Source organism: Mauremys mutica, chromosome 12, assembly GCF_020497125.1.
Source record: "Mauremys mutica isolate MM-2020 ecotype Southern chromosome 12, ASM2049712v1, whole genome shotgun sequence".
Classification (NCBI taxonomy): Eukaryota; Metazoa; Chordata; order Testudines; family Geoemydidae; genus Mauremys; species Mauremys mutica.
In genome coordinates, this window is record NC_059083.1 from 25,332,654 (window position 1) to 25,360,219 (window position 27,566).

Below are 27,566 nucleotides of genomic sequence, written 5' to 3' on the forward strand. Positions count from 1 at the left end.
AGCAGCCGTTAGCTGAGAAGCAGGAAGTCACATCCTTACATTCCATCTTAATGACATTCAAACAATATAATATCGGGCTGTTAAGAAGGAGGCCCTGTCCTAATGGCCCCCGCTGTCACCAGATAAGGAAACAGATCTTAAGATGGTTAAAGACAACTTAGTTTGATAAGTAATTTCTTGTCAGACAGAATGATATCAACAGCTGTAGTTGTGAAATCCTCATTTCTTTATTGTTTTGTCTTTATGGTCCCCACTTCCCTATTGTTTGTCTGGAGGGTCTTTGTCTGGTTGTTTGATAGTTTTTGTTGTATAATTAATTTTGCTAGCTGTAAATCAGTTAAGGTGGTATGATTGGTTAGAGAATTTTGTTACACTATGTTAGGATTGGTTAGTAAAATGTTACTAAAATGATTGGTTAAGGTAGAGCTAAGCAGGACTCAGGTTTCACTATATAAACTGGGGTCCAAAAGGAAGTTCTTTGGGGAGCCAACTCCAGGACACGGCCCCAAAGATCAGAGCTGCCAGACCTCAGCACTCTGCCAATGACACCATGCAGAAACTGGAGTCCCCCAGATGGACCTGATCCTGACTGGCCACCAAGAAAAGTTCATCTGTCTTTTGGGGAGTGGGGAGCATTGTATGCTTAGCGTGTGTATTCAGTTCTGGTGATTGTTAATAAATAGAGGTTATGTAGGATATTACTGTGTAAGGCTCTTTCACTGGAAAAAGACCCCACACACCTGCAGAGTGTAAGGTTACGCCTGAGCCCTAGGAATGAGTGGGTGCCCCTAGAGTGTGAGAGTAACAGAGAATTTTGTGAGGGTAACAGAGTGTCTGGGGCTCCCCACAGAAGCCCAGACTCCCGAGGTGGCTCTTACCACTGCTGAGCTCTGGTTTCTGGCCTGGGCAGCACCTCGGTGGTGGGAGGAGGAGCAGGGAATGGAACCAGGGTTCGGGTGCCAGTGACGCCCCCACTTCTGCACAGACTCCAGCACTCCTGACTCAGTGCCTCTGTTCTTGTAAAAAAAGTTCCCTCAGCACCTATGGTATGAGCTCTGGGCACCTGCTTTGCTGTCTCCCTCTTGGCAACCAGGCTAAGTCCTAGAATGATCCATAAACTCGGGATCACTGCCTAAGTCATGGGTGGGGTCATGGGCAGCTCGTGACCCTGTGGCTGGGGGAGGCTAGCCCCCAGCCCCACTCCTTCCGGCCAAATGCCACCACTTCCAGGAGCCTGGAGCCTCTCCCCACCCCAGCTGCCAACACCCATCCCAGGCTGGTTAGTGCCCGCAGCACCACCCCCACCATACGCTGGGGCAGGTGGCAGTGCTGCGGCCCCCACCCTGAGGCCCTGGAGCCCAGTGGCTCTGCCAAAGCGGGGCCCTGGTAGGTGGAGTATGGGTGGGGCCATGCCTGGCCATTTGGGGAAACTCAGCCTCCCTCAGTCTCCCCTACCCACTGCCAATGGGTGGGGCCCTGTCTGGTAGCGTCCTGTGAGTACGCCTAAAGGATCAGGCCTTGCAGGCAAGTTCACACAAAACACCTGGGGGCAGGAGGGAGATAAGAAGAAAGGGAGAGAGGAGGAGCCTCCCTCATAACTTTTATCCCAGTACTTAGGGCACTCCCCTGAGATGTGGGACCCCTCTGCTTCAGGTCCCCCCAACTTCAACATGCTGCCTACACAGCTGTTTTAGAGCACTTGTGCAAGCGCCAGTTTGTCGACCCAGGCGGGAGGCTCAGAGCCATGGACTGTGTAGACGTAACCCCAGGGGCTTCTCTCTCCTCATTCTTTTTTTTTTTTAAACAGGAGTTTAGGCACCTAATTTGGCATGGGGCCCCAGGCAACTGCCCTGCTTGCTACCCGCTAACACCGACTCCAGCTTTTATATGCAGAAAACCAGTTATTGTGGCACAAGTGAGCCATGGAGTTTTTATAGCACGTTGGGGGAGCCTCAGAAAGAAAAAGGTTGAGAACCTCTGATCTTGACCATCCCTGACAGGTGTTTGTCTAACCTGCTCTTAAAAATCTCCAATGAAGGAGATTCGACAACCTCCCTAGGCAATTTATTCCAGTGCTTAACCACCCTGACAGTTAGGAAGTTTTTCCTAATGTTCAACCTAAACCTCCTTTGCTGCAATTTAAGCCCATTGCTTCTTGTCCTATCCTCAGAGGTTAATGAGAACAATTTACCTCCCTCCTCCTTGTAACAACCTTTTAGGGACTTGAAAACTGTGATCATGTCCCCACTCGGTCTTCTCTTTTCCAGACTAAACAATCTTCCCTCATTGGCCATGTTTTTTAGACCTTTAATGATTTTTGTTGCTCTTCTCTGGACTTTTTCCAGTTTGTCCTCATCTTTCCTGAAATGTGGTACCCAGAACTGGACACAATACCCCAGCTGAGGCCTAATCAGTGTGGAGTAGAGCGGAAGAATTATTTCTCATGACGTTTGCTTTTTTTGCAACAGTGTTACACTGTTGACTCATATTTAGCTTGTGATCCACTATGACCCCCAGATCCCTTTCCACAGTGCTCCTTCCTAAGCCGTCATTTCCAACTCCAGAGCCTGCAACTCCTCCCACCCTGCTCTCCAATCCCCTCGGCCACAGCCTGGAGGCCCCTCCTACATCCCAAACCTCTCAGCTCTGGCCCCACCCCAGAGTTGGCCTGCCCCAGCCTGGAGCCCCCTCCTGCCCCTGAATCCCTTGTTTCTGGCCCTCCCTGGAGCCTGCACCCCCAGCCAGAGGACTTACCCCCTCCTGAGCACTGTGAGAGGGGCAGGGCCAGTGCAAGGATGTTTTGCACCCTAGGCGAGACTTCCACCTTGCGCCCTCCCCCGTCCCCGAGCCCCCATCCTGAGGCACCCCCCCTCTGCCCTGAGGGCCCACCCTATGGCAGCTCCCCACCCCCCACCGTGAGGCACCACCCGCCACCCCAGCTCACCTCTGCTCCGTGCACGAGCACGGGTACCCCGAGCACACCGTCGCTGCTTCACTTCTCCTGCCTCCCACGCTTGCGGCGCCAATCAGCTTAGGTGCCGCAAGCCTGGGAGGCAGGAGAAGTGAAGCAGCGATGGCGTGCTCGGGGAGGAGACGGAGCAGGGGTGAGCTGGGCCGGGGAGTTCCCCTGAGTGCCACCCCTCCCTTCTTACTTGCTGCAGGCGGCCCTTCCCGCACTCCCCTGCCCCAGCTCCCTGTGCCTAAATGCCGGCGGCGACCGAGTCAGCCAAAGATCCGGCCGCTGTGGTCGCTGCCGAAGAAAATGCTGCCCCCCAAATGCTAGTGTCCTAGGGGACCGCCTAGGTCGCCTAAATGGTTGCACCAGGCCTGGAGAAGGGGTTTGGGGTGCAAGCTCTGGGTGGGAGTTTGGGTGCAGTAGGGTGCAGGCTATGGAAGGAGTTTAATCCCGGCTCCCACCCCCCACCCCCGATTTTTCCCCTGCAGCTCCTCTTCTGCTGCTACCTACAGTTGCTTGATCTCCCCTGGTCAGTACATTTCTGCCCCCTGCTCAGATCGTGACACTGCTCTGCTGCCAGAGGTGTCAAGTTTCTAAATTCCCAAGGGGTGATTGACCTCCCCTCTGTCCCAGGCCCTGACCCCACTCCCTCCCTTCCCCAAAGGCCTCACTCCCAACCCGCTTCTTCCTTCCCCCACTCCACCCTGCCTCTTCCCGCCCCACTGAAATCCAGAAAACCTCTGCCTGGGGGCCTTTAACTCTACAGGCACCTAAACTCACTCAACGCCGAGTTCATTTCTATGGTAAAATCCCCTAAGGTTCCTAAATTTCTGTTTCTGGGCCTGGGAACTGCTGCCTCACTAGGTGTCCAGACACCTGCCTCACATGTAAACCCCAGAAGGATCCTCCAAGCAGAAGACAGGCAGCAGAAAACCTGTGGGGCCAAACCCTGTAGAATCCAGAATGATGTCATAAAAATCCTGCTTTGGCTGAAGCCACAATTTCAGGTGAGAGACGATCCTGTGTGAAAAATGTCAACACGCTGTAATTATGGAGGGCTTTAGCTGCAGAGGAATAGAGATCTCTAATAGAGACTGTTCATGTTTTAAAGAAAACTATTTGGACTATTCAGTAAGGAAATATAATTTCCTCAATTCTCCTGTTTCATTTTCATTAAGCTAGAACAGAAATTATATTGCTCAGAGGAAACAAATTGTCTCTCACATGGGGGAGCACGTTACTCGCTGTTATTCTGGTCTTACTCACAGAGATCTGAGCATTGATAACGTCCCTGTGCAGATGTATTGGTGAGTAACAATGGCACCTACCAGCAGTTCCTGGATTTTCCTTCTCCCCACTCTAGTTAAACACCATATTCTCATCTCCCTCTTTCTTCAAACTCCCCAAACAGCTTCACATTTGATTCTAAGAGGAGAAAAGTTGCTCTGTGTTTTGGGGATTTTACATCAGGAACAAAATTGATCAAGATACTATGGGCCTAGAGAGTCACAGGAACAGCCCTGCAACCCACAAAGCTGAGTGAGGGGCCTAGACTCCCTATACAACATCCCTCTGGTCAGCATCTCCCATTGGCTGGCTTAGGCAGCTCCCTGCCTGGCACGCTGGCTTCTGGCACTTACATCTCCCCAACACTCAGGCTTTGTGGCTCACGGTGTGGTTCCAGTGACTTTCTAGGTGGCTGCAATTTAGACCCAGTGACATTCAGCTTTGTAATACCTGAGCCCCTTCATGGATCCCGCTCTTTGTCTCCAACTCAGAAGGAGAGAACAAAATCTCCCAGCATGCAGCAGGCTCATGAGGCCGGGGGCCCTGCCTGCTTTTCCTGAGCCCAGATGGCCCCCAGGACTCCCCAAGTGAAGGGTGAGCTAGTGAGAGGCACTGCAGTTAGGTTGATCATTTTGTGCTACATGATCTGAACTCTCTTGTGCTTTATCTGGTTAACTGGGGCTGGGGAGACAGATTTCCTGCTTTCGTAATTATAGAGCATCCCCACTCTGAACTGACTTAACACACACAGATCTGAGCTTTTAATAAATAATAATAATAATAATAATAAAAGAAGAAAGCAGCACTGGGCCGACCCTAGGTATCGCAGGGAAGCCGGGGGGCGCACAGGGGCGGCCGCTCGCATGCATCTGCTGCAGGAGCCCCACAGAGAACAGACCCAGCCCAGCCAGGACTCTGGCACCAGCCCAGCTGGGGGCATTTTCAGCCTCATCCCACATCACTGTCCTGTGCTTCTGACTTCCCCCCCCCCCCCCCGCCCCAGCATTGCCCTGCAGCCTGTGCCTGGGATGCACTTGGGCGCACAGCTGGATGCCAGGGGGTGTGTGAAAAACATCACCGGATTCAGGGTAACCATAGGTGGGTTTTTTAATAACTTCAGCAAAAAAAAATTTCCAAGTCACCCCTGCCAGGACCCCTCCGAAAATGTTTGAATTAGGCCGGGCCCTTCCTAAAGCCGGCCCTGACTGTAACTGCCAGGCGAGCAGGACAAAGGCAGGTAAATCAACGCTGCAGCTACTGCTATTCCCTTCCCCCCAAACCACAACCCCTGCAACCAACAACCCACCTGCAGGGAGCCAGCGGCAGACACGGGCTGGTGGTGAGCGCAGGAGGGAGACGGGGGGGGGGGCAGTCGGCAGCCCCCAAACGAGCAAGTCAAGGCCCCCGCACCCGAGCCAGGCGCCCGCAGCAGCCACGTGGCGCCGCAGGAGGAGCGAGGAACGGGGCCAGCAGCAGCGGAAGATCCCGAAAGCGAAACCAAAAATCGCGCAGGCGCAGTAACGCCCCTTTAAAGCTTTTTTAAAGCCGATTGGGTAACCGGGAGCCAATCACGCTCTCGGGAGGGAATTTAAAAAACACCCAACCTAAAAAGCAGCCCCAGAACTGGCAACATTCGCTGCATGCGAGAAGCTGCGCGAGGCCGGCCGGGCTCTGCCTTGGCAGCTCCTGCAGCAGCCGCCGGGTGTTTCCCTTCCTGGGACTGACTCGGCTGCTGCTGGGCGGGGAGGAGCCCCCGGGAACATTGCAGCCTGCGGGCGTTTATGTGACATGTGCCCCAGGGCCCTGTGGCTGAGGGGCATCCCCTTATCGCGGTGCCCTTGAAGAAGCAGTGTGTGTGTGTCTAAGGAAAAATAGTCAAGCTTGGCAGAATTCATTTTATATATATATATATATACACACATACACAGCTAGTATTGCAGCTGGTTTTAAGCATTTTTCAATATTCAATTAGTTAAATTTTCACACTTGCACAAAACTCTGGGTTTAGCATTTCCTTCCAATTGTTCTCAATTTCAGTTTTCACAGTTGTGGGAAATTATGGGGGATGCATCAATTGCAAGTCAGACTCCAAAGATTTAATGGCAGCAGACACCAAGATTCAAAAAGCTGAAGCTTTATAACCATGAAAACACAGATGGTCATGTCACCTGTCAAAAGATGCAGAGTCACTGTCCTTCAGTCAAACTCGAATAAGTTCTCAAGCAGCCTTTGCATATCTGTAATTTTCATTTATCAATTGAAATATTTTTCATTGATATGTGTGTAGGCAGCAAAAGCAACGTTTGCCAACATTTATGAATAAAAGCTCATTCTTCCAAGCCTTGTGATGATAAACTCTCAGGCTAAAAGCTGGGTTAAGCTGGAATCAGTGTTTTCAAGACACGATTCTCGTTTACACTAACGCTGCTTGTCCCAGTAGAAATGGGCTGCAGCATCACCAACTTTCATGATTTTATCATGAGTCTTGTGATATTTGTTGTGTTTGATGAAGCCCCAGCTCCTGGAAGCATGTGAGGAGGTGAGACTCTTGGCTTTTGCTTTCTAAACAAAGGAAGTATCTAGTTCTCTTTGTTGCAGAGAAACACTTAAAAAGTTCACCGCAGTGCAGTCTAAAGCTCTGAGACACCAAAAGGCAAATAAAATAATACTAATACTTACTATATTGTTCTTATTAAACCTCATGATTGTGGGGGGCTGGCCTGCTTAAGATTTTTAAAGCACCGTGCCAGTGAGAATTCAGAGCGTAAATCTCTCTGTTACCCAAGGGAAGCCCCCTAAATGCGTGTCATCGTTGATCTAAACCAGCACAGTGAACAGAAAGGGGAACAAACACAGAGGACAAGCTATGGGAACGCACAGGGAGCTGGGCTGTGGGCCCCAAGCAGGACATGAGCAGAGTCCCCCCCAGCCTAACAACAGCAATTCCGGGCCCCAGGGCAGAACAGTCAATGGGCCCCCACTGGTGCCCACATGCACAAGCTGCGCCCATGTGGACCCATCCACCTGACATTTGGGTGGTGCTGCGCCTGTGCTGGCTGGTGCCCAGCGAGCTGCCAGCTGTGCTGCTGGGCGCACTCTTCCGGCATGGCCAGGCCTTCCATATGCCCCCCGGCTGCCTTCGCCGCCACCGCTGGTATCATCACCCCATGTGCCATAGGTGCTGAATTTTGGTTTTGCCGGTGGGTGCCCCCTCTCGGCTCTGTCCCCTTCCCAAAGGCCAAGCCCCCACTTCACCGCACTCCACCTCTTCCTCCCCCGCTCTGCCCCCTAGGTTCCCTCCCACAAGCGCCTCCTGCCCACTGCCAACTCCTTTCTGCCCCTCCTGCTTTAAGGGTGAGGTGTGTGTGTTTGGCTCAATCTCCCCATCCAAAATGGCAATTTCCAGCATATTTATACACACACTTCCTTCATATTCTAGTTATTGAATGTGTGTCTATCACTGGTATCACAGCAATGTCATTATTAAAATAGTAATGAACTACAGCATTACATTACCATGAATTACAGTCTGTTAAAATCATTACACTCAGCTACAAGCTGCCTGCACTGACACCCCTGTGTAAAGACACTGTGTTCACTCTGTGCCTCACCCTGGCTTAGCGCCTGCTTGGGAGCTGAGGGCCACTGTTGGGAAAAAGGTGGATGGGACTCACAAGCAGTGGGGAGTCTTTCCCCGCTCCCTTCCTCTTTTCTCTGCTCCCTGCCCCTTTCCCTCCCTCTTGTTTCTTTCCTAAGTCCTTGCTCCCCATCTTCCTGATGTTTCCCCTTCTTGCTTCCCACCCGTGTCCTTTTTCTCATCTCTCTCTGCTCCCCACCCCCTGGGAGCTCTGTCCAGTGCCCGCAGAGGAGGTTGCCCCTGCTCAGGTAGGAAGGGTGGCCTAGTGGTTCAGGCACAGGCCTGGGGCTCAGGTGTCCCGGGTTTGGTTCTCTGCTCTGCCACTGACTCCCTGCTTAGCCTTGGGAAAGTCACTTCACCTCTGTGTACCCTAGATCCCATCTGCCAAATGGGGCTAATGCTGACCCTGCCTCCTAGGCTGAATCCCTTCATGGCTGTGTGGTGATGGGGGAAATGGAGATACCAAGGTGAGTAGTTTGGGCTCCACGCAGGGGGCACAGTAGGTGGAGGGGCTCAGGCCAGCTCCGTGGGGGTGGGGCGTCAGCCCATCCTCCGTCGGGGTCATGGGCTTCTTTTTCTCCCCCTCCACCCAGTGTGGCTGCTGCTGGGGTACAGGGCTTCTCCCATCCACCCTGCATGGCTTTTGTCGCAGTCCGGGACTTCCACTGCCCCCACCCAGCAGCAAGTGTCCTGGGCTGCTTCTCCCCACCCCTGCTCAGTGCGGCTCCTACCGGGGTCTAGGACTTTTCCTTCCCCTAATGTGTCACTGCACCCATCCAGCGCATGTGCCTAGGAGCCCTGCAGCCTGCTGGGGCGATTTCAAAGGGCCTGGGGCTCCCAGCCACCACCATCACTACCAGGCAATGGCAGCTGCCGTGACTGGAGGCAGGGCCGGCTCTAGGTTTTTTGCCGCACCAAGCAAAAAAATTTTTGGCTGCCCCCCGCCCCCAGACATGAGCTCCCCCTGCTGCCCACCGGTGCCCCCCCACTCACACCCCCTGCTGCTCCAGCACTGGGCTCCCCCCCAAACGTGGGATCCGCTACCAGCACACTGCAGCCGAGCCCTGGCCCAGCTGCGACTCTGTTCCCAAGCGGGTGGAGCTGCAGGGCAGCACGGAGCGGGAGTACTTCCAGGTGGCGGCGCGGCTACGGGGTGGCGCGAAGAACACAGCCCCCTCCCTGGGCTTCGCAGCACTGCTGGTGGCCAAGGTGGATCAGTTCGCGCTCAAAGCCCTCACCCCTGACATGCTGGCGGCCGAGAACCTGGAGAGCCCCCCTGGACCTGCTGCTCTTCAGCCTCACGGTGCCCTGGCCCAGCCCCAGCAGGAGGGAAGGCGAGGATCTCCGGCTGCGGGGCTACCTGCTCAGCACCAACGAACCCAGCCGGCCACTCACCTCCTCACACACTCCAGGAGCCCCTCGCCGCCATCGCAGCCCGGGCTCGGCTCCAGGGGACCCCGTTTCCCTCCCTCCCCGGCTCCTCACACACACTGGGCAGGGCCGCCCAGAGGATTCAGGGGGCCTGGGGCAAAGCAATTTCGGGGGCCCCTTCCATAAAAAAAAGTTGCAATACTATAGTAACATGTATTTGGAAATGTAAAAAATAACTAGTGAAATACATTAAAAAATCAGTTTGTAATAATTTGAAAATACACCAAATACATGATTTAAAAACATTAAATGCTTTACTGGTCTGTATACATTTGCAATTACATAATGGGCTGTTGCTGGGTGATGGTGATGGTTGGTGCTAATGGGCTGTCGCCTGGGGGTGGTGCTGCTGTTGCCCAGGGCTGGGTGGGGAGCTGGGCTCTGGGTTGGGGGGTGCCCGGCTCAGGACTGGGGGGAGATGAGGTCGGCGATTGTCTGGCTCAGAGGGGCTGGGCTCGGAGCTGGGGGTCAGGGCTGTGGGGGGAATGGGGTCAGGGGGGTGCCCAGCTCAGAGGGGCTGGGCTCAGAGATGGGGGTCAGGGCTGTGGGGGGAATGGGGTCAGGGGGGTGCCCAGCTCAGAGGGGCTGGGCTCGGAGCTGGGGATCAGGGCTGTGGGGGATGGGGTCGGAGGGTGCCCGGCTCTGGGGGCTGGGCTCAGAGCTGGGGGTCAGGGCTGGGGGGGATGGGGTCGGGGGGTGCCCGGCTCTGAGGGGCTGGGCTCGGAGCTGGGAGTCAGGGCTGTGGGGGATGGGGTCGGGGGTGCCCGGCTCAGAGGGGCTGGGCTCAGAGCTGGGGGTCAGGGCTGTGGGGGGAATAGGGTCAGAGGGTGCCCAGCTCAGAGGGGCTGGGCTCGGAGCTGGGGGTCAGGGCTGTGGGGGATGGGGTCGGGGGGGTGCCCGGCTCAGAGGGGGTGGGCTCAGAGCTGGGGGTCAGGGCTGTGGGGGGAATGGGGTCGGAGGGTGCCCAGCTCAGAGGGGCTGGGCTCGAAGCTGGGGGTCAGGGCTGTGGGGGATGGGGTCAGGGGTGCCCGGCTCATACTCTAGTTATTGAATGTGTGTCTATCACTGGTGTCACAGCAATGTCATTATTAAAGTAGCAGTGAACTACAGCATTACATTACCATGAATTACAGTGTATTAAAATCATTACACTCAGCTACAAGCTGTCTTCACTGACACCCCTGTGTAAAGACACTGTGTTCACTCTGTGCCTCACCCCGGCTTAGTGCCTGCTTGGAAGCTGAGGGCCATTGATGGCTGTGGGAAGAAGGTAGATGGGACTCACAAGCAGTGGGGAGTTTTACCCCCTCTTCTTTCCTATCGCTCTCCCTGCCCCTTTCTCTCGCTCTTGTTTCTTTTCTAAGTCCTTGCTTCCCACCTTCCCAATGTTTCCTCCTTCTTGCTTCCCACCCATGTCCTTTTTCTCATCTCTCTCTGCCCCTCACCTCCTGGGCAGGGCCGGCTCTAGGTTTTTTGCTGCCTCAAGCAAAAAAATGTGGCTGCCCCCGGTCCCAGCCCTGGGCTCCCCCCTGTACCCCCCTGCTGCCCCAGTCCTGGGCTCTCTCCCCACCCACACCCCCTGCTGCCCCAGCGCTGGGCTTCCCCCTTTCTTCCCCACCAGTGCCCTCCCCCCAGCCCGCTGCTGCCCCAGCCCTGGACTCCCCCCCACCAGTGCCCCCCCCACCTCCTGCTGCCCCAGCCCTGGGTCACTGGTAACTCGCTCCCAGGGTGGGTCATTCAGCAGGAATTTTGGATGTGCACAAAACACAGACAGGATTGGTTCCCATATGGTTACAGAGCTGCAGTAAAGTGGAATAATTTTCAGCTTGTGTGATTGGAGGATATCTGGATGCATATTATAAGACTGTCCTCCATAAATGAGGAAAAGTTGAGGTGCCTTTATTATTCTTTTGTTGGAGAGTGGGAGTGGGAGTCCTGAGGGGCAGTTAGGGCAGGGGTCCGTGGAGGGGGCAATCAGCGGCTGCGGGCCGGGATTCAAAGGGCTCTGGGCTTCCCTCCGCTGCGGGGGATTCAGAATCCCCCCGTGGGCAGCACAGTGAGGCTCCGCCGGCTGCATATGTTGTGCAGGACTGAGTTACAGTCTCACTTTCAGTAACATGTAATAAATCTCCCCGTCCCGCTCACGTTCCCTTTCCTTCCATACTGTCCTTTTCTATTCATTATTGTTCTAGCCTCACTTCCCATCCCTGTTTATTTCCCTGTGTCTCGCCTCCCTGTCACAGATCATCCCCCTCGGCTGCTCTCTTCTTTCCCTGATCTTATCCCTTCCCCCCGTGCTGAACCCGGGCTGGGAGCCCAATGAGATCTAAGGACACAGATCTGTACAAACCGCACCCTGCTGCTGCTGCTTCTCCCCAACCCTCCAAACACTGATTGATTCACGCTGTGTCCCTGCCACACCCACCTCTGCCTGTCCCCTGCCCGGCTGTTAGTGCTGCCCCCTTCCCAGCCCCCACCTCTGCCCCTCAGGGCCCCTCTGCTCCTCCTGCAGCCCCAGGGGTTCTTCACCCACCCCCCCGCCCCTCTCATCCCTGGAGCTGCAGAGAGGGAGGGGGAGGATCTTCCAGGGGACATAGATGAGGCGCTGGGGGCTGGGTAGACAGGAGTCCTCCAAGGTCATAGAGACTGGGGTCCATGAGGCTAGAGAGGCTGATTTTCGGTTCCCCCCTCTGCTGCGTCTCTCAGGGACACAGGCTGAGTCGGGATCCCACCGCACAGAACCAGGGTCGGATTCTCCCCCCAGGGACGGAGCCTGGCGGGAAAGTGAAGATCGGGGCCTCATCACCAGCATCGATAAATGTCACCTGCCCCCGGTCACAGTCCAGACAAACCCGGATCCTGCTGGGGGCCCGGCTCAGGGGCAGGAGGGTCCCAGGGGAGGTGAGAGCCCAGAACTGACCCCCCCACCGCTCCACAGCCCAGATCCCCCCCTCAGGGCTATGGCTGATCCGTCCCTTCCTCCCCACAGACTCTCTGGCCACCCCCACAGCCCAGCGTCCCCCACCCCCCACCTCCACCTCCCAGCAATGTCTCCCCAAGGTGAATCCCTCACAGCCCAGCACACAGAGATCAGTGTCAAATCTCTCAGGGTTGTCGAGCAGTCGCTGGCATGTGTCTCCCCATCTCACACTTTTCCGATCCTCAGAAAGGACAAGTTGGCGATGAGCCGTGTCTGGATCCAGAGTCACATTCACTGGAGAGAGAATCAGAGCGTTAGGGGCAGAGCTCAGCCCTGTGGGAGGCTGGGACCATTTCTCATGCTCCCCAGCAGCCCCATTCAGGCTGGGACAGTCCCAGATCCCAGGGAACTGCCTCTGTCCTGGACACCTGAGGGTACGTCTAGACTACCCGCTGTATCGGCGGGTAGCGATCGATTGAGATGCAATATATCGATCCCCGAACGCGCTCCTGTTGACTCCAGAACTCCACCAGCACAAACGGCGGTAGCAGAGTCGACAGGGGGAGCCGCGGACGTCGATCCCACGCCATGAGGACGAGAGGTAAATCGATCTAAGATACCTCGACTTCAGCTACGCTATTCACATAGCTGAAGTTGCGTATCTCAGATCGACCCCCCTTCCCCAGTGTAGACCAGCCCTGAGACTGAGCAGAGATGTCACTGCAGCTCCTCAGTCTTTGTAACAGGTCCCACTTCATTAGTTTCTCATTTATCACAGAGGCTTCAGCTGCCACATCCCGCTGCTGGTATTGCCCCATTCCCAGCAGCCAGGAAGGCATCAGAAGCTTTTATTGAGGGAGCAGAAGTGGCAGTACCAGCTTTAAACCCCAGAGGGAAGCTCCCTCCCCTAATGCAGCCTCCACTCCCAGGCCAGGGAACAGAGAGGAAGGTGCAGCAATGGGGAACAGCCACTTAAGACCAGAGAGTAGGAGGTGGCACTGGGTGTGGTAGCGCCATCTCCAGCCTAGAGAGAAAGGAGGAGCTGCCAGTCTCACAGGAAGAGCATCTCCCCAATCCAGGAAGCAGGGAGCGGCTCCAATGGGAGAGCCCAGCCCTGCCCAGAGGAAAGGCAGGATGTTGGAGAAGAGCGATGGGGGACCCCCTGCACCGGGGTGAAGCAGAGGGATGTGGCAGAGAGCTCTGTTCGCGTGTGACTCAGTTAAGAGTGTTTCTGTTCATCTGAATGGGGATGAACTCAGCACTAAGGGTGGTGTCAGGAATGTTTGTGTGTCCACGCCCCCTCCGTGGCCCTGATTGAGGCACTGCCCCCTGGCCAGGCTGAGAGACTTGCCCGCTATGGAGAGCCCCTGACTCTCCACCTGCCCTGGACATGGGTCCATGGGCCTTTGGCAGCAGTCCCCAGCCCATGTCCCTACTGCCCGGGGTGCACCACCCTGGGCAGGTGGAGGATCCAGGGCTTCGCAGTGCAGTCCCTGGATGGCAGCCTGGTTCTGGTTTCTGGCCTGGCCAGGGCCTCAGGGAAAGAGGTGCAGGGGTGGGGCCATTGAGAGAGGCCAGCACCAGGGAGAGATTGGTGCTGTGGGCAGGGGCTGCACTACACAGAGAGGAGCTGCTCAGCTGCCCTGCCCAAAGCACAGACACTGCCTGCCATGCTCCACCCCTGCCAAGGCTTGCAGTGTGGGGGGGGCAACGTGGCCCTCTTCCCCCAAACTATGCCCATGCTGAAAAGTGTCCTGGTCATCCCACCTTTAAAAGTGTGTGTGTATTGTGGGGGGAGACATGGGCCCCTGGATCTCCTTACCGTTTAATGTGTTATTTTTAGGGCTGTGTGTGTCATGGCCGCTGTCAGTTTGGTTGGTAACTTTAGCTACAATCTCATGAAGACGTTTTCTCTGGAATTTTCTCAAAATTTAAAGGCAATCTTCACCTGCAGACTCACCCTGTCTGTGTGCTCCAAATGATTCTCCCCTTTTTCTCTCCAGTTCAGACGGCAGAGTGTCTTGGGGGAGAAAGGAGAAGGAGGTGAGATTTCAGACTTTCATATTCATAAGAGCATCCCCACTCTGAAACTGTTTTATAATTATGACAGAGAAACAGACAGAGAGGCCCAGAGACACACTCAGGTATTTAATATAAAAAGGTCTGAAACCTATTTCCCCTCTCAATCAGGCATCTCTTAGCAAAGGAGCCAGCAGCCTTGCAGCCTCACAACTATCGCAGGACAGACAATCTGTAAGAGATTTACTTTTCCCTCCTCATCCCCTCCCTCCCTTCAGACTCCAGTTGGTTTGTCTCATTCATTTACTGCCTTTTTGTCGTAACCTAGACCCAGGTCATGCAAAGACTTTAGAATAAAAGTAACTTTACCCACTTGGGTCCCTTTAACACTAATATGGGATGTTCAGAGTTTGTGAAATTCTGGCTCTAATTGTGAGCTGTTGGGTCTGTTTACTCAGCGCCTCTACAGAGAGCAGCACGACAGGACCTCGTCCTCCATAGGCAGAAATAAAAATAATAGTAAAATTATTTTATCAAGGTGGAAATTGAGGTGGGGGAGGGTTGGCTCAAAGGGTCCGATTCCCCCCTGTACCGGGAAAAGGAGAGAGGGGAGGGGCCTTTTGTGACTCTGCTGTTCAGTGGCTGCAGGGGCCGGTGCAGACCTTGGCACAGGCTGAGGAAGTTCTGAAGCCAGACAGAGCTACATCCCTGTGACAATGGCCTCAATGTGTCTTGGCCACTGTGCAGAGTGTCAGAGGCCCAGCTTCACACTGCCCACCTCCCTCTGTCCCTCTTCCACCCCCTCCCTCTTCCACCCGCCCTCACCACCCCCACCCCATTCCCAGCCCTCTCAGGAACACGCCTTGTGCCTGCAGCTGCTGAGGAGGCACCAGATGCTCCAGTGCTGAAGGGATCCCTGACCATAGGGGAGGGGCTTTCTCCTTCCCTACAACCCATTTGGCAGAAACTAGCTGCAAATGGGACCAGAGCTCAGTGATGTGCTGGAATCGCCTTTGAGAAATGTGCCCCATGGCTGGTGATGGGGCAGTAGACCGGGAGGGCTCTGAGCTATAGAGAATTCTTTGCCACGTGTCTGGCTGTTGGGTCTTGCCAAAATGCTCGGTATCCAACTGACCATCATCTCTGGGGTGGGGAAGGAATTTCCCCACAAGTCAGATTGACAGAGAGCCTGGGGATTTTTTCCCTTCCTTCCTCTGTAGCCCGGGGCGCGGGTCAGTTGCAGATTTAAACTACAGTCAATGGTGGATTCTCTGTAACTTGTGTAGTGGGGCAGTTACCCTATTTCTGGGATAAAAGGAGGTAAAAGGTGAAAAGCAGCTGAGCTCGGCTGACTGGGGAGGCAGCCACAGCTGGGGCCACACCCAATTAGGCCACAACTGGCCCTGATCAAAGGGCTGGGAGCTAGGCAGGCAAGAGTCTCACTGCAGGGCTGCCTGGGAGCAGAGCACAAGGTACCTTACACAGAGCAGGGCTGGGGCGGGGCAGGCAGAGCTGGGGAGCTCTGGCCTGGCAAGTCCCCAGGCTGAGGCCTTGTTAAGGGCCAGGGATGGTATTAGGGCTAGAAAGGCAGTAGGTCCAACCCCCTTGTTAATGATGAGTGGACATTATGGACTGCAGGCTGCCCCAGAGAAAGGGGGCTAGATGACTGACAGTAACCACTGAGGCAAGGTGGGTATAGAGGGTTGGGATGCCACTGGGAGAGGAGACCCAGAGTGTGGGGGTACTGCTGTGGGCAGAACCCCAAGGTAAGGGGCACTGGGGTCCAGGAGGGACATGGGGGGGGCCTGAGGCAGGAGAGACACTGGCTAGCAGTGGGCGCTCTGGAGCGGGAAAGTTAATTCCCTGACTGACCAGCAGGAGGCGCCGCACTGCTGAGTGCTCAACCAGTTACACTTGAAGTTTTAAGATCATGATTTAAGGACGTCAGTAACTTGCCAGAGGTTAGGGGACAATTGCAGGAGGGGGTGGGTGAGATTCTGTGGCCTGCAGTGTGCAGTTGGTCAGACTGGATGATCATGATGGTCCCGTCTGGCCTTAAAGTCTTTGAGTCATTTCTTATTTTAACAGCATCATCTGAGTGTGAACCAATTGATCAGCACCATTCTCTTCTCAGAGGCTCATCCCAATTTCCATTCCTAGATTCCTTCTAGGTACCTTTGAACTTCCCCAGAATCTCCGATAGCACAATCGTTTTCTGGGAGAAACCACTGACTCGCTCTTCCAGTTCAGGAGAAATCTCCTCTGGCTGCTGGAACTTCCCCTTCTCACACCTGGAGGGAAACAATTTCACGTGATTATATTTTACTGTGTGACTCATTATAAGTTCTGGCTAGTGAGTCGCTGCTCTAATGGGCCTGGAGTTAGAATTCCTCGACTTCTCCCAGCCTCAGAGCAGATGCAACACAACCCAGGTCCAAGCAACCTTCTCTTCAAAGGTCATTAATATTCTTCAACTCTGCTCTGGAGAGACCAGCTCTGCGGACAAAGGGGAATTGAGTCTCCATGGCCAATTCGCTCCTTAGCCTCCATGCTCTGAGGGTCAGGAGGTTCCCAGGTGAAGTGCTGTAGAAATCTGCCTCTAGGAACTAGACTGAGACACCAACTACCCCTTCCCCAGCTCATTTCTCACAGGTCTCCAAACAGCCCTCGGATGAGGAAAGGCTCTTGAAAACTACTGCCCTGGGCTGAATAGTGACCAGTACCCAGCAGTGACAGGCCCATATTCCATCCCCACAATCCTGAGGCAGCCAGTCCCCCAGGGATGTGACATCTCTAGAAAATACTTGAGGTCAGTCCTTCCCATTGACTGGAGAATTCCAGAGTCTTCTGTACAAGAGTGAGCACCCCAGGATGGAGTTGATCAGAGAGATTTGTATCCAACACGTGATCTCCCCACACATTTTGCTGTAGAGCCCCGGGGAGATGCGGTGCTACCCTCATCATCAAGCTCTTTCCCAGCATTGTGGAGTGCGAGGGAGCCACATACCTGCTCAAGGTGGTTCTGACGTCCTAGAGGAGGGAGAGACAAAAGAATTTCAGTCCTCTCTGACACACACACACAGGGGATTCCAGGGAAGTGATTTAGGAAGTATGGGGGAAGAGACCCTGCCCTGGCCCCAGGGCCATTGATTTCCTGAGCTAATGGGGCTTTTCCATCTTTCATATCTCTGTGACTCTGCTAAGAATAATACTCACTCAGATGTCAGCAATGCACATGCCGAGTTACACTGAGATCTCCGGCTGCTGGACTCCAGTGCTTATGATTCAGCAGCTCGCTCCTCCCTCTGTGGGGGTCTGGCATGTTTCTAATGATGAGTGCTGGTTTCCAATTGTCCCTGGGGGTGCGCAACCCCCTACCCCACCTCCATTCCAAACCTTTCCCCAATGCCACACCCCAACCCAACTCTTCCCCCTCCCACTCAACCTCCACCCTGTCTCTTCCTCGCCTCCTCTTGTGAGCTGCCATAAATATTAAGGAAAGAGTCACATAAAATACCTCCTGGCAGCTGTACTGAATCGCTTTACCTCTAAGGGGTTAAGAAGCTCAGATAACCTGGTTGGCTCCTGACCAGAAGGACCGATAAGGAAAGAAGCTACTTTCAAATCTGGTGGGTTTGGGGAGGCTTTGTTTGGGCTCTGTTTGTTTGTTCCCTCTCCTGATAGAGAGATAGACCAAGCAGGGACAACATCTCCTGAAAACCTACCTGAAATGATCCATCTAAGATTACAAAAATTCTAACTAAGGCAAGGAAATGCGTAAGGTTATTTTTTTGTTTTAGCTTGTGAATTTTCCCTATGCTAAGAGGTAGTTTTATTCCTGCTTTTGTAACTGTGAAGCTGAGTCCAGAGGGGAGTCCTCTGTGTTTTAAATCTTTTTATTACCCTGTAAAGTTACCTTCCATCCTGATTTTGCAGGTGTGATTCTTGTACTTTTTTCTTTATAATAAAGTTCTTCTTTAAAGAACCTGATTGATTTTAGTGTCCTAAAGATAAGGGTCTGCTCTGTATTTACATTAAAGGCAATTGGTTGGTATATTATTCTCAAGGCTCCCCAGGAAAGGGGGTGAACGGGGTTGGGGGGATATTTTGGGGGAATAGGGATTCCAATGACCCATCTCTGAACTTTTGTTTAAATCACTTGGTGGTGGCAGCAAGGACAAGGAAAGGAATTTGTGCCTTGGGGAAGTTTTTAACCTAAACTGATGGAATGTAAGATTAGGGGGTCTTTCATGTGGGTCCCCACATCTGTCCCCCAGAGTTCAAAGTGGGGAGGGAATCCTAACATGAGCACACTCCCTCCCCGCTCCTCCCCCTCCCACCCAGCATCTCCTGCACACAGTGGAACAGCTGATTGCAGCAGGCAGATGGTGCTGGAAGAAGGGGGAGGAGTTCATCGGCAGGGCTGATGGTGGGTAGCACTGAGGGGGAGAGCTGGCTGTCCTGGAGCACCCACCTATGTTTCTCATTCAGTCTCACCTGTAGGAATTCACTCTCTGGCTTCTGACACTTCCCCTCCATCTCAGTGATCAGCTCACTCAGATGGGAAATCTGCTCGGAGAGTTTACTGACATTTTCATTCTGGATCCTCACAATCTCCTTGTCCAGAATCTCCAGCTGGGCCAGCAGGAGTCGCTCTTGTTCTTCCAGGAACTGCTGCAGTTGATGAAATTCAGACACAATCTTCTGTCTCTCGGTTTGTGTGTTTCTTTCTGTATGAAATAGGGCAAGGTCTGGTCAGGGACATGGATGGAGCCCGGGGTCTTTTCATGGAGAGCTGAGTGTGCAGGAGGGTGATTTTCTTTGAAAATCCTCAGATTTCTGACATTTGACTCCCAAGCACTTCACAGGGACATTTGTGTGAATTCAGGCAAGCCACAAGGGCTACTCATCAACTGAAATGAAAGCTTAGGGCTTGTCTACACATGAATCAAATCCAGCAATCCATGATCATGGAGAAACACACACAAGCCCATGTTCACGTACGCCACATAGGAGTCTGCCTCCAAACAGACCTCCCACTACCAGTCCCACAGCTGGTTCATAACAACAGGCACCTACCAGATATTCCCGGCAATTCCTCTCTCCAGTCGCTTTCAATCCCAGCAGCTTTTCTCTCTCTTTCCTCAGAGTTTTCAAATGGGCCTGGATTCTTTCCTGAAGAAACAGAAATGATTTGGGAGGTTTCATCTGGATAGTTGAGAGGTGCTTGGAAGTGGGTGTTTTTCCACCCGAAACCCAAGATGACTGTGGTTCTAATCGCTTTGTGACATCAGGACCACCAAGGAGATGAAACCTCATTAATGGAAACTAGGAGCGTGTCACATTCAGACTCGTTACCAGGGACCCAGCACTGGACGTGGCTTTGTCTGGTGCAAAAGGGAGAGGAGGAGACTGAAGCTGCAGGAGGACACCCGGGAGGGTGGGGGCAGGGCTGGGGTGGCACCTTCATGCAGATTGATGCAGGTGGGTGGCACGCTGGAAAAAACGGTGGTGGGGTCCACACAGGGTTACTGATACTGGTGAGGACGGGCCCATGCAGGCAGGCGTGGGTACAGCCGATGTTCTGGGGATGCCTCAGTGACCTCCCTAATTAGACAGGATGCAGATTTGTATGAAGAACGGGTTGGGGTTTGCCCCAGTGCTGTCCTAACCCCTCTCCATGGCAATGCCCCTAGGTAGGTACCCCACAGTCCTATTCCCTGGTAAAGATCCCGGAAGCAGTGCATTCTGGGAGATTTCAAAAGGCTGCCTGGTGGGACTAACAGAACAGCTCTGGCTGGTCCTTGCCCATGTACACAACAGAACAGGTCAGACTGGAACCGGTCAGCTCCAGCCTGGGGTTGGTTTTGCTACAACCCAGTGTAATCCCAGTGGCACTTGGCATGGACCTGAGCAGTCTGGAGCCCTGTTGTGTGCGGACTGAAGGTGCTCGGGGTCCCACGCAGCGTTTAGCCCAGTGATCTCCTCTAGTGCAGGCCAGCAGCATCTGAGTTTAACCCCTCATGGAGCAGCACAGGAGTTCACAATCCCAGTGACAAACCTCCAATCCCTGCTGGGCCTGCGACCTTTATCAAGGCATCTCTCCCTCCTAACGGAGACACTTCATCACTGGGTGGGGCTGATGCGAAGATGGCAGCATGGCAAAGTGGTTCGGGTCTTGGACTGGGTCTGGGGAGATCTGGGTTCTATGCTAAGCTCTGTCACTGACATGCTCGGTGACTATGTGCAACTCACTGCCCCGCTTTGTGCCTCAGTTTCCCTTCCCACCTTTTGTCTAGCTAGACCAGTGGTCACCTACCAGTCGATTGTGATCAACTAGTTGATCGTGGAGATTCTCCCAGTCGATCGTGATCTCTGGCAGCCGTGCGGCACTCCCAGAAGTGGCCAGCTTGCCCCTGCAGCCTGGGGTAAGGGCAGGGTTCTCTTCACGGGGCTCCTGCCTGCAAGCGCCACCCCCACAGCTCCTATTGGCCAGAAAAGGGGAACTGTGGCCAATGGGAGCTGCGGGAGTGGTTCCTGCAGAGAGGGGCAGCGTGTGTAGCCACATGCTCCCCTCCAGGGGCCACAGGGGCACATTGGCCCCTTCCAGGAGTGGCGCAGGGTCGGGACAGGCAGGGATCCTGCGTTAGCCCCGCTGCACTACTGACCGGGAGCTGCCTGAGGTAAGTAAGTGTCGCCCAGCTGGAGCCAGCTTCCCAGACCCCCTACTGCACCCCAACCCCCTACTCCAGCCCTGACCCTCCTCCCAGAGCCAGCACCCTGTGCCCTCACCTGCGCCCCAACCCTCTACCCCAGGCTCAGCTCAGAGCCCCCTCCCGACTGCAAACCCCTCGGCCCCAGCCCAGAGCCCGCACCCCCACCTGAATCCCAACCTCCTGCCACAGACCGGTGACCGTGAGTGAGGGTGGGGGAGAGCGAAGGAGAGAGGGGGGCTATGGAGTGAATAGCCTTTCTGTGGGGTGTGTGCAGATCCTGCTTTCAAGATTTGATATTTTGCCTCTGTTGCCGTGCTGCCAGATCATTAATTTTGTTACAGCATCTCCCGCACAACGAAGACTTTACAGAGCTGAATGATGAGTCACACCCGTGCCAAGTAACTTTCAGTGAAATTAGCCTGTAATTAAAACCCCAAAGTTAACTCATTAAATCTGACAGCAATTTCCTACCTTGTACTCCTGGGCAGCCTCCTCAATGGGAACCACCGTGTGAGCGCGGTGAACCCGAGATCTGTCACACACCACACAGATGGGGGTTTGATCCTCTTCACAGAACAGTTTCAGAGCCTCCTGGTGTCTCTCACACACCCTGTCTCCCCCTGCTCCCTTTGCTGCCTGTAAACTCAACCGTTTGGCGATTTCTACAACATTTGCCAGCTGCCTGTTGGGCCTGAGGTTTCTCTGTTGCACAGTTTCTCTGCACTGAGGGCAGGAGGCGGCTGTATCGGATCCCTCCCAGCACTGGCTGATGCAGGCTCGGCAGAAATTGTGCCCACACTCCACACTGACAGGTTCTGTGAAATACTCCAGACAGATGGGACATGTCGCTTCCTCCTGGAGACTTTCCACGGGGTTCTCTGCAGCCATGGCTCCCTCTGGGCAGTGGATCAGGGTTAGTTTCAATTTCCTGAATTCACACTCTGCCCCGCCTGCAGCAGCAATTTCCTGAAAATGACTCAGGCTGTTTGCAGAGCAGGAAGGACCCAAACAATTTCACCCCTGGAGGCTTTACTGAAAAAAGGTACCAATAGGGATCCGGTCCTGCAATCAGCCCTATGCTGGTGGGGAGGGTCCCTGAGGCAGCCCCCTGTGAGGATGAGCCTGCAGGAGCAGGAGCTGTGTGTTAGGAGTGATAGTCAGGCTGGGCAGAATTTTGTTTATAATATATAATTTTGACAGATGATGTTTATTTTAAGCAATTTTTATATTTATTGATTTAAACTTTCACAGCAGCAGAACAATCTGGGTTTTAAGCATTTCATTCCAATTAAAATTTTCACGGTTGTGGGAAATTATGGGGGGATCAGACAATATTTTGGTCAGACCAGAACTATTTAATGACACTGGACACTGAGAGTCAAAATGTTGAAGCTTTAGAACTGTTAAAATTGTCTGTGAGCAGCTAAATCTCCTCCCTCCCCCAGCAACTCCCCCAGGGCAGTAACCCAGAGCCTTCCCCACCACCACACGGATCGAGGCTGAAAGTCCATATGATGGCGGCTCAGGGGCCTGTGGAATGTGCTGGGATCTCAGCCTGGGCCCTAGTGGGGCAGGTGCCCCTGTAACGCAACCACTCCCAGCAAGGCCCTGCCCCCATTTTCTCCCTGTTTGTCAGTCCCAGCAGAGAGACCAGGGACTGCAGGGAGACCAAGCTCCTGTCCCCCATGTGAGGGCTGGGGCCCAATGGCCGAGGGCAGCGGGTGTACGGGGAGCTCGCACTAAGGCCTGCAGGGTCCCTGGTGTGGGATAAACAGAGACCTCTCAGGCCACTTGCCCATTGCGGCTGCAGGAGGGGATGTGGGGACAGACTGAGGAGGCCTTGGGCAGTCTGGGAAGCTGCCATCAGGGACAAGGAGAAGGAATTCAGCTGTGGCGGGGGAGCCATGCTGGGCAGAGATGCTGCTGCGGATGCAGCTAGTTACCCAGGTCCAGCGTGGTTAATAGACGTTGCAGCTCAGCAGAGGGAAGTGCTGATCTTTTGCTGGTCTCCGCGGGGCTTGAGATTTGCAGGCATCGTTCAAACTCCTTTCCCCTGCTGCTTCCTCAGGTAGCTGGGTCTTCACTCAGCATTGCAGAGCAGAGCAGATTCAGTGCTTTGGTTCAGGGTTACAGAAAGGAAAAAGACTGGAATGGTACATATCGTACCTGTCATTTCTCTTCCCTGGACTGGGGATGTACCGTGTGCAGCTGGTTACTGAGAGACATTCAGTCAGACAGCTGAGGTGGCATTTTTGTGCTCTGCCCCTTTCTCAGTAAATTGAGACTTTTCAGGATCAGGACACTGACTCATTCGCTTTCTGGGTCTACTTGCTCAGCATCTGCTCAGAGCTCAGCACCGTGAGGCCCTCGTCGTCCATAGACTGTAATGCGAAGAGACACACAGGCATTGTATAGATGGGGAAACTGAGGCAGAGAGAGGGGTGGTTCAGTAGGCCCCTATATAATGACTGCAAGGGCCAGTGCAGACATTAGCAGCAGCCAAGTAAGTCCTGAGCTCCAGCCAGAGCCGCATCGCAGCTTTAATGGTCCTAAGGGGCTTTGCCAAGGTGCAGGATAAAAGAGAAGCACCTTCACCTGGCCACACCCCTCTAGTCCTTTCCACCCCTCCCTCCTCCAGCCTGTCCATGCCTCAACCCCACTCCCTCCTGCCCCTCCCAGGGGCGCTCCCTGTGCCTGCAGCTGCTGGGGAGGAGGCGCAAACAGACGTTCTAGCCGGCCCAGGAGCCAGAGCACACTGAGGGGCTGGATCCAAATGTCAAGAATCTCTTTTGATTTAGGGTCCTAATTTGGGGTACTGACCTAAGTGCTGAGGGGCTGGTTCTCCAAGGGGCTGGGCACCCGCAGCGCCCACTGACTCCAGTTCCTGCTGTGGATGCAGCTGGAACACGTGCCCTGGAGTCCCGTATTTTGAAGAGGTATTTCAAGACATACAGAATTAGGCCATTGTTTAAAATTTAGGCCTTACCGATTTGCCCATTGTGATGTTACTGAAATGAGTGTCCATTGTGATGTTACTGCAATGTGACCGTATAGATCATTGTTTCAACCAAGGTCCTAGAGCTGCACCAAATATTATACAAAGAAGGTCAAGTAAGGTGTCTATGAAAAGGTTGTAATTTGCTGGTTATGGTTATGCTGTCTGTATGTGTGTATCGTTTTTTATTTGAAGTTATGAATAGTGGCTTTCTGCTTGTTTCTTAATGTGTTTGATTTTAAGTAGCATCAGTGAAGCATTTGGTCAGCTTCTTGAGAAAGGACTATTCTGAGTAAGTGCCAAATCAAGAAACATTTAACTGACAGTGGACCTTCGGAGACTCCAATCCACTTCTGAGGAGCCTTCCTGGGAACGTTCAAGATAGCATGTGAACAATGGCTGCTCTACCAGCAAACTGAGTCATGCATGGACCTGTGACTCCCCCATGTGACTCCAAACTCCATTTTGCTGCTGTGATTTTCCACAGTAAGAACAAAGGGGTTTCTGACCACATGGCAGAGGATATAAAAGGCCCTGAAAACGCCTATATTTTGATCTTCAGTCCTGCTTCTGACATCTGGAGGAACTTGGCTAGAAACTGAAGCTCTTAAGAAAGAACTGAACGACCCATCCAAAGCTGTTTTGATTGTACTCCAGAGACTTGATTTGAGCTTGCAGTTTATTCCACCACTGCTATAAGCCTGAACCAAGAACTTTGCAATTGTTGTATGTATTTGATTCCAGTTAACCAATTTTAACTCTCATCTATATTTCTTTCTTTTTATGCATAAACCTTTAGATTGTAGATTCTAAAGGATTGGCAACAGTGTGATTTGTGGGTAAGATTTGACTTGTATATTGACCTGGGTATGGGGCTAGTAACCTTATTTTTCCTTTTACTGGGGTATTGGTTTTCATAACCATTCATCCCAATATAAAGTGGGGCTGGTGGTGATACTGGGAATCTGGAAGGAATTGCTTGTTTGACTTCTGGTTAGCCACTGGGATGAAAGTGAAGTCCTCTCTGTTTGGCTGGCTGGGTGTAGCCTTGGGCTGTGAATGCCCTGCTCTTTCCTGAATTGATCCTCTCAGTAGTGTCCCCCAGCAGCATGCCTTGTTATACCCATTAACAGCAGTACGTGGGCTAAGACTCATTGTATATCCCTGTTTATACTTGGTCTCTGCTCAATCCCGTTATTCTAAGCAGAAGAGGAACCAACTCCAGGGGTGCTCTGGAGCTCAAACCCCCACAGAAAAAAATAGCAGGTGCTCAGAACCCACCTGCTACAGCTGTTCGATGGGGCTGTTGATCAGCTGTTTGGCAGCTGGAGAAAGTGCTTGGGTGAGGGCAGAGAGCAGCAAGCCGCAGGTATGGGGGGGGCTTCTGGAGAAGGGTTGAATCAGGGGTAGGAAGCCGTGGAGAGAGGGCGGGGCTCGGGGCTGAGCGGGAGTGGAGCACTTTGAGGCAAAATTAAAAGTCTGCACCTATGGTAAGCAGAGAGCTGGCAGTGAAAGGCCCATGTTACATCCCCAGTGTCTACAGGCAGCCAGTCCCCCCCGGATGTGATAAGTTCATAATTGACTATGACCTGCTCTGTTCATTTGATCGTTGCCTGTTCTGTTCGTTGCCTCTGGGGCACCTGGCACTGGCCACTGTCAGCAGACAGGACACTGGGCTACATGGACCTTTGGTCTGACCCAGTGTGGCCGTTCTTATGTTCTTATAATCTTTCCCACGGGATGGGTGAATTCACTGTTTTGTTCACGGGCTGAGAACCTCAAGGTTAATTTGAACAAAGTGAAAGTAGCGGAAATGGGACCCTTGCGCCGCACACTGTGCTGAGGTGCCCTGGGGAGACGTGGCTTTCACCCGGTGTCCAAGCCCCTGCCCAGGCTCAAGAAGTGTGTGAGGGGGGGTGAGAAGGAGCCACGTGCCTGTTCGTGGTGCCTCTGATGTCCTAGAGGGGGAAAGGACAGAAAAGAGCTCTCAGTCTAATACCTCACACAGTGGGGAGTCTTCCATTATGCCGGGGGGAGGGTGCTTGACTTCCATCTCTCCCCCTGGCCCCACTCCCACTCCACCCCTTCCTTCAGGGCTACAATCCAGCCCATTTCTGCGCCCTCCCCTGAGTGTGCCGTGTCCTCGCTCCTCCCTTCTCCCCTCAGCCTCCTTCCTGCATGCCACAAAACAGCTGGTTGCGGCAGGTGGGGGAGGCACGGGAAGGGAGGGGAAAGTGCTAATCGGACCCATCTGTGGGCAGGAGGCGCTGGGAGGATGGGGAGGTGTTGATAGGGGGCTGCCGGTGGGTGCTCAGCATCCACCAGTTCTTCCCTGTGGGGGCTCCAGCCCCAGAGCACCCAGGGAGGGAGTCGCTCTCTATGGGTGGGGCTGTCACACTTTGGGATCCAGGGTGATTACCCTGTGCATGGTAAGTTTAGACCCTCTTTACAGAATGAGGGAAGGGATCAGAGTTTGCAGCAGCACCAGGGGATGAGATTTCAGCAAACCACGAGCTGGCAGCTGCAGAATCCAATCTGTGAAAGGCCCCAGCCCAGCAGAGCACCTGGATACAGGTGTTATCAATGCAGCTCTCAGCACACTGGGGAGTTCTGCATAAAAATGGCTGGCTGGGTCCGGCCCACTGAACTCCAGCCCAGCACCAGCCTGTGACTGTCCTGACAACGCTGAGCTGAGAGCAGGACCGAGAATCAGGCAGTGGCTCCCTAGGGGGCTGCCCCAAGGTCTGAGGATAAACCAACCTGTCCTGGGAATGGAAAGGAGGAGGCAGCCTAAGAAACAAGACTATGCAGGGACAGTAAAGGCTGCAAGGAAAGAATTAGGGAAAACAAGGAAACCAGTGAAACGGTAACCACCAGGCGTCAACGGGGATCAGAAGGGATTTTACAAACACCAGAAATCGAGACCCTGCCCTGGCCCCAAAGCCATGGATTGTCTGACCGAATGGGGCTTTTCATCTCTATCATCTGCACGTCTGTAACTTTGCAAAGAACAGTTATAATTCCCATCTCTGCCATGCACTCGCCGAGTTACACTGTGATCTCTGAGTGCTGGACGCCAGTGCCCAGGATTCAGGAGCTGTCCTGTCTCTGGCTGGAACAGTCTCACCTTTAGAAATTCACTCGCCGGCTGCTGGCCTTGCCCCTCCAGCTCACTGATCAGCTTGTTGAGATGAGCTATTGGCTTGGAAAAGTTGGTGGCATTTTCACCTAGTTTCTTCCCAATCTCCCTGTCCAGTTCCCCCAGCTGAGCCAGCAGGAATTGCTCTTGGTCCTGGATACACGAGCCCAGAGAGTCAAAATGAGAAACAATTTCCTGCCCGTAAGTTTCTCTTTCCCTGTGATGGCAGGTCACGGACATAAGGAGACTCGTGGGTCATTTCATCATCAGCATTGTCCCCTAGCGCTTACATGGTACTTTTCATCTGTAGCGCTCAAGCATTTTACAGTGAAGGTAAGTGACGTTATCCCCATTTCACAGATGGGAAACTGAGGCATGGAGCGGTGAAGACCCAAATCTGCAATTGGACTTAGGCGCCTAAAGCCCAGGTTTAGACCCCTGACTCCCAGAATTAGGTGCCACTGAA

The 27,566-nt window shown here is 53.7% G+C and overlaps 2 protein-coding genes across 2 annotated transcripts in view; both read right to left on the reverse strand.

Moving 5' to 3' along the window:
- The window catches only part of LOC123344890 (tripartite motif-containing protein 26-like), a 41,992-nt gene extending 36,250 nt beyond the window's left edge, over nucleotides 1-5,742 (reverse strand). The window contains exon 1 of the mRNA XM_044981385.1: nucleotides 5,550-5,742. The gene's annotated coding sequence lies outside the window, so the exon portion shown is untranslated. The remainder of the gene's footprint in view (nucleotides 1-5,549) is intronic.
- LOC123344867 (zinc finger protein RFP-like) overlaps nucleotides 1-21,898 on the reverse strand; it is a 70,531-nt gene extending 48,633 nt beyond the window's left edge. Inside the window, exons 1-2 of the mRNA XM_044981362.1 lie at nucleotides 21,438-21,898; nucleotides 19,330-19,425 (exon numbers count right to left, since the gene is read on the reverse strand). Coding sequence (XP_044837297.1) covers nucleotides 19,330-19,425; nucleotides 21,438-21,854 — 513 coding nt within the window. The 5' untranslated portion in view covers nucleotides 21,855-21,898. The remainder of the gene's footprint in view (nucleotides 1-19,329; nucleotides 19,426-21,437) is intronic.
- Between the last annotated feature and the right edge of the window lie 5,668 nt (nucleotides 21,899-27,566).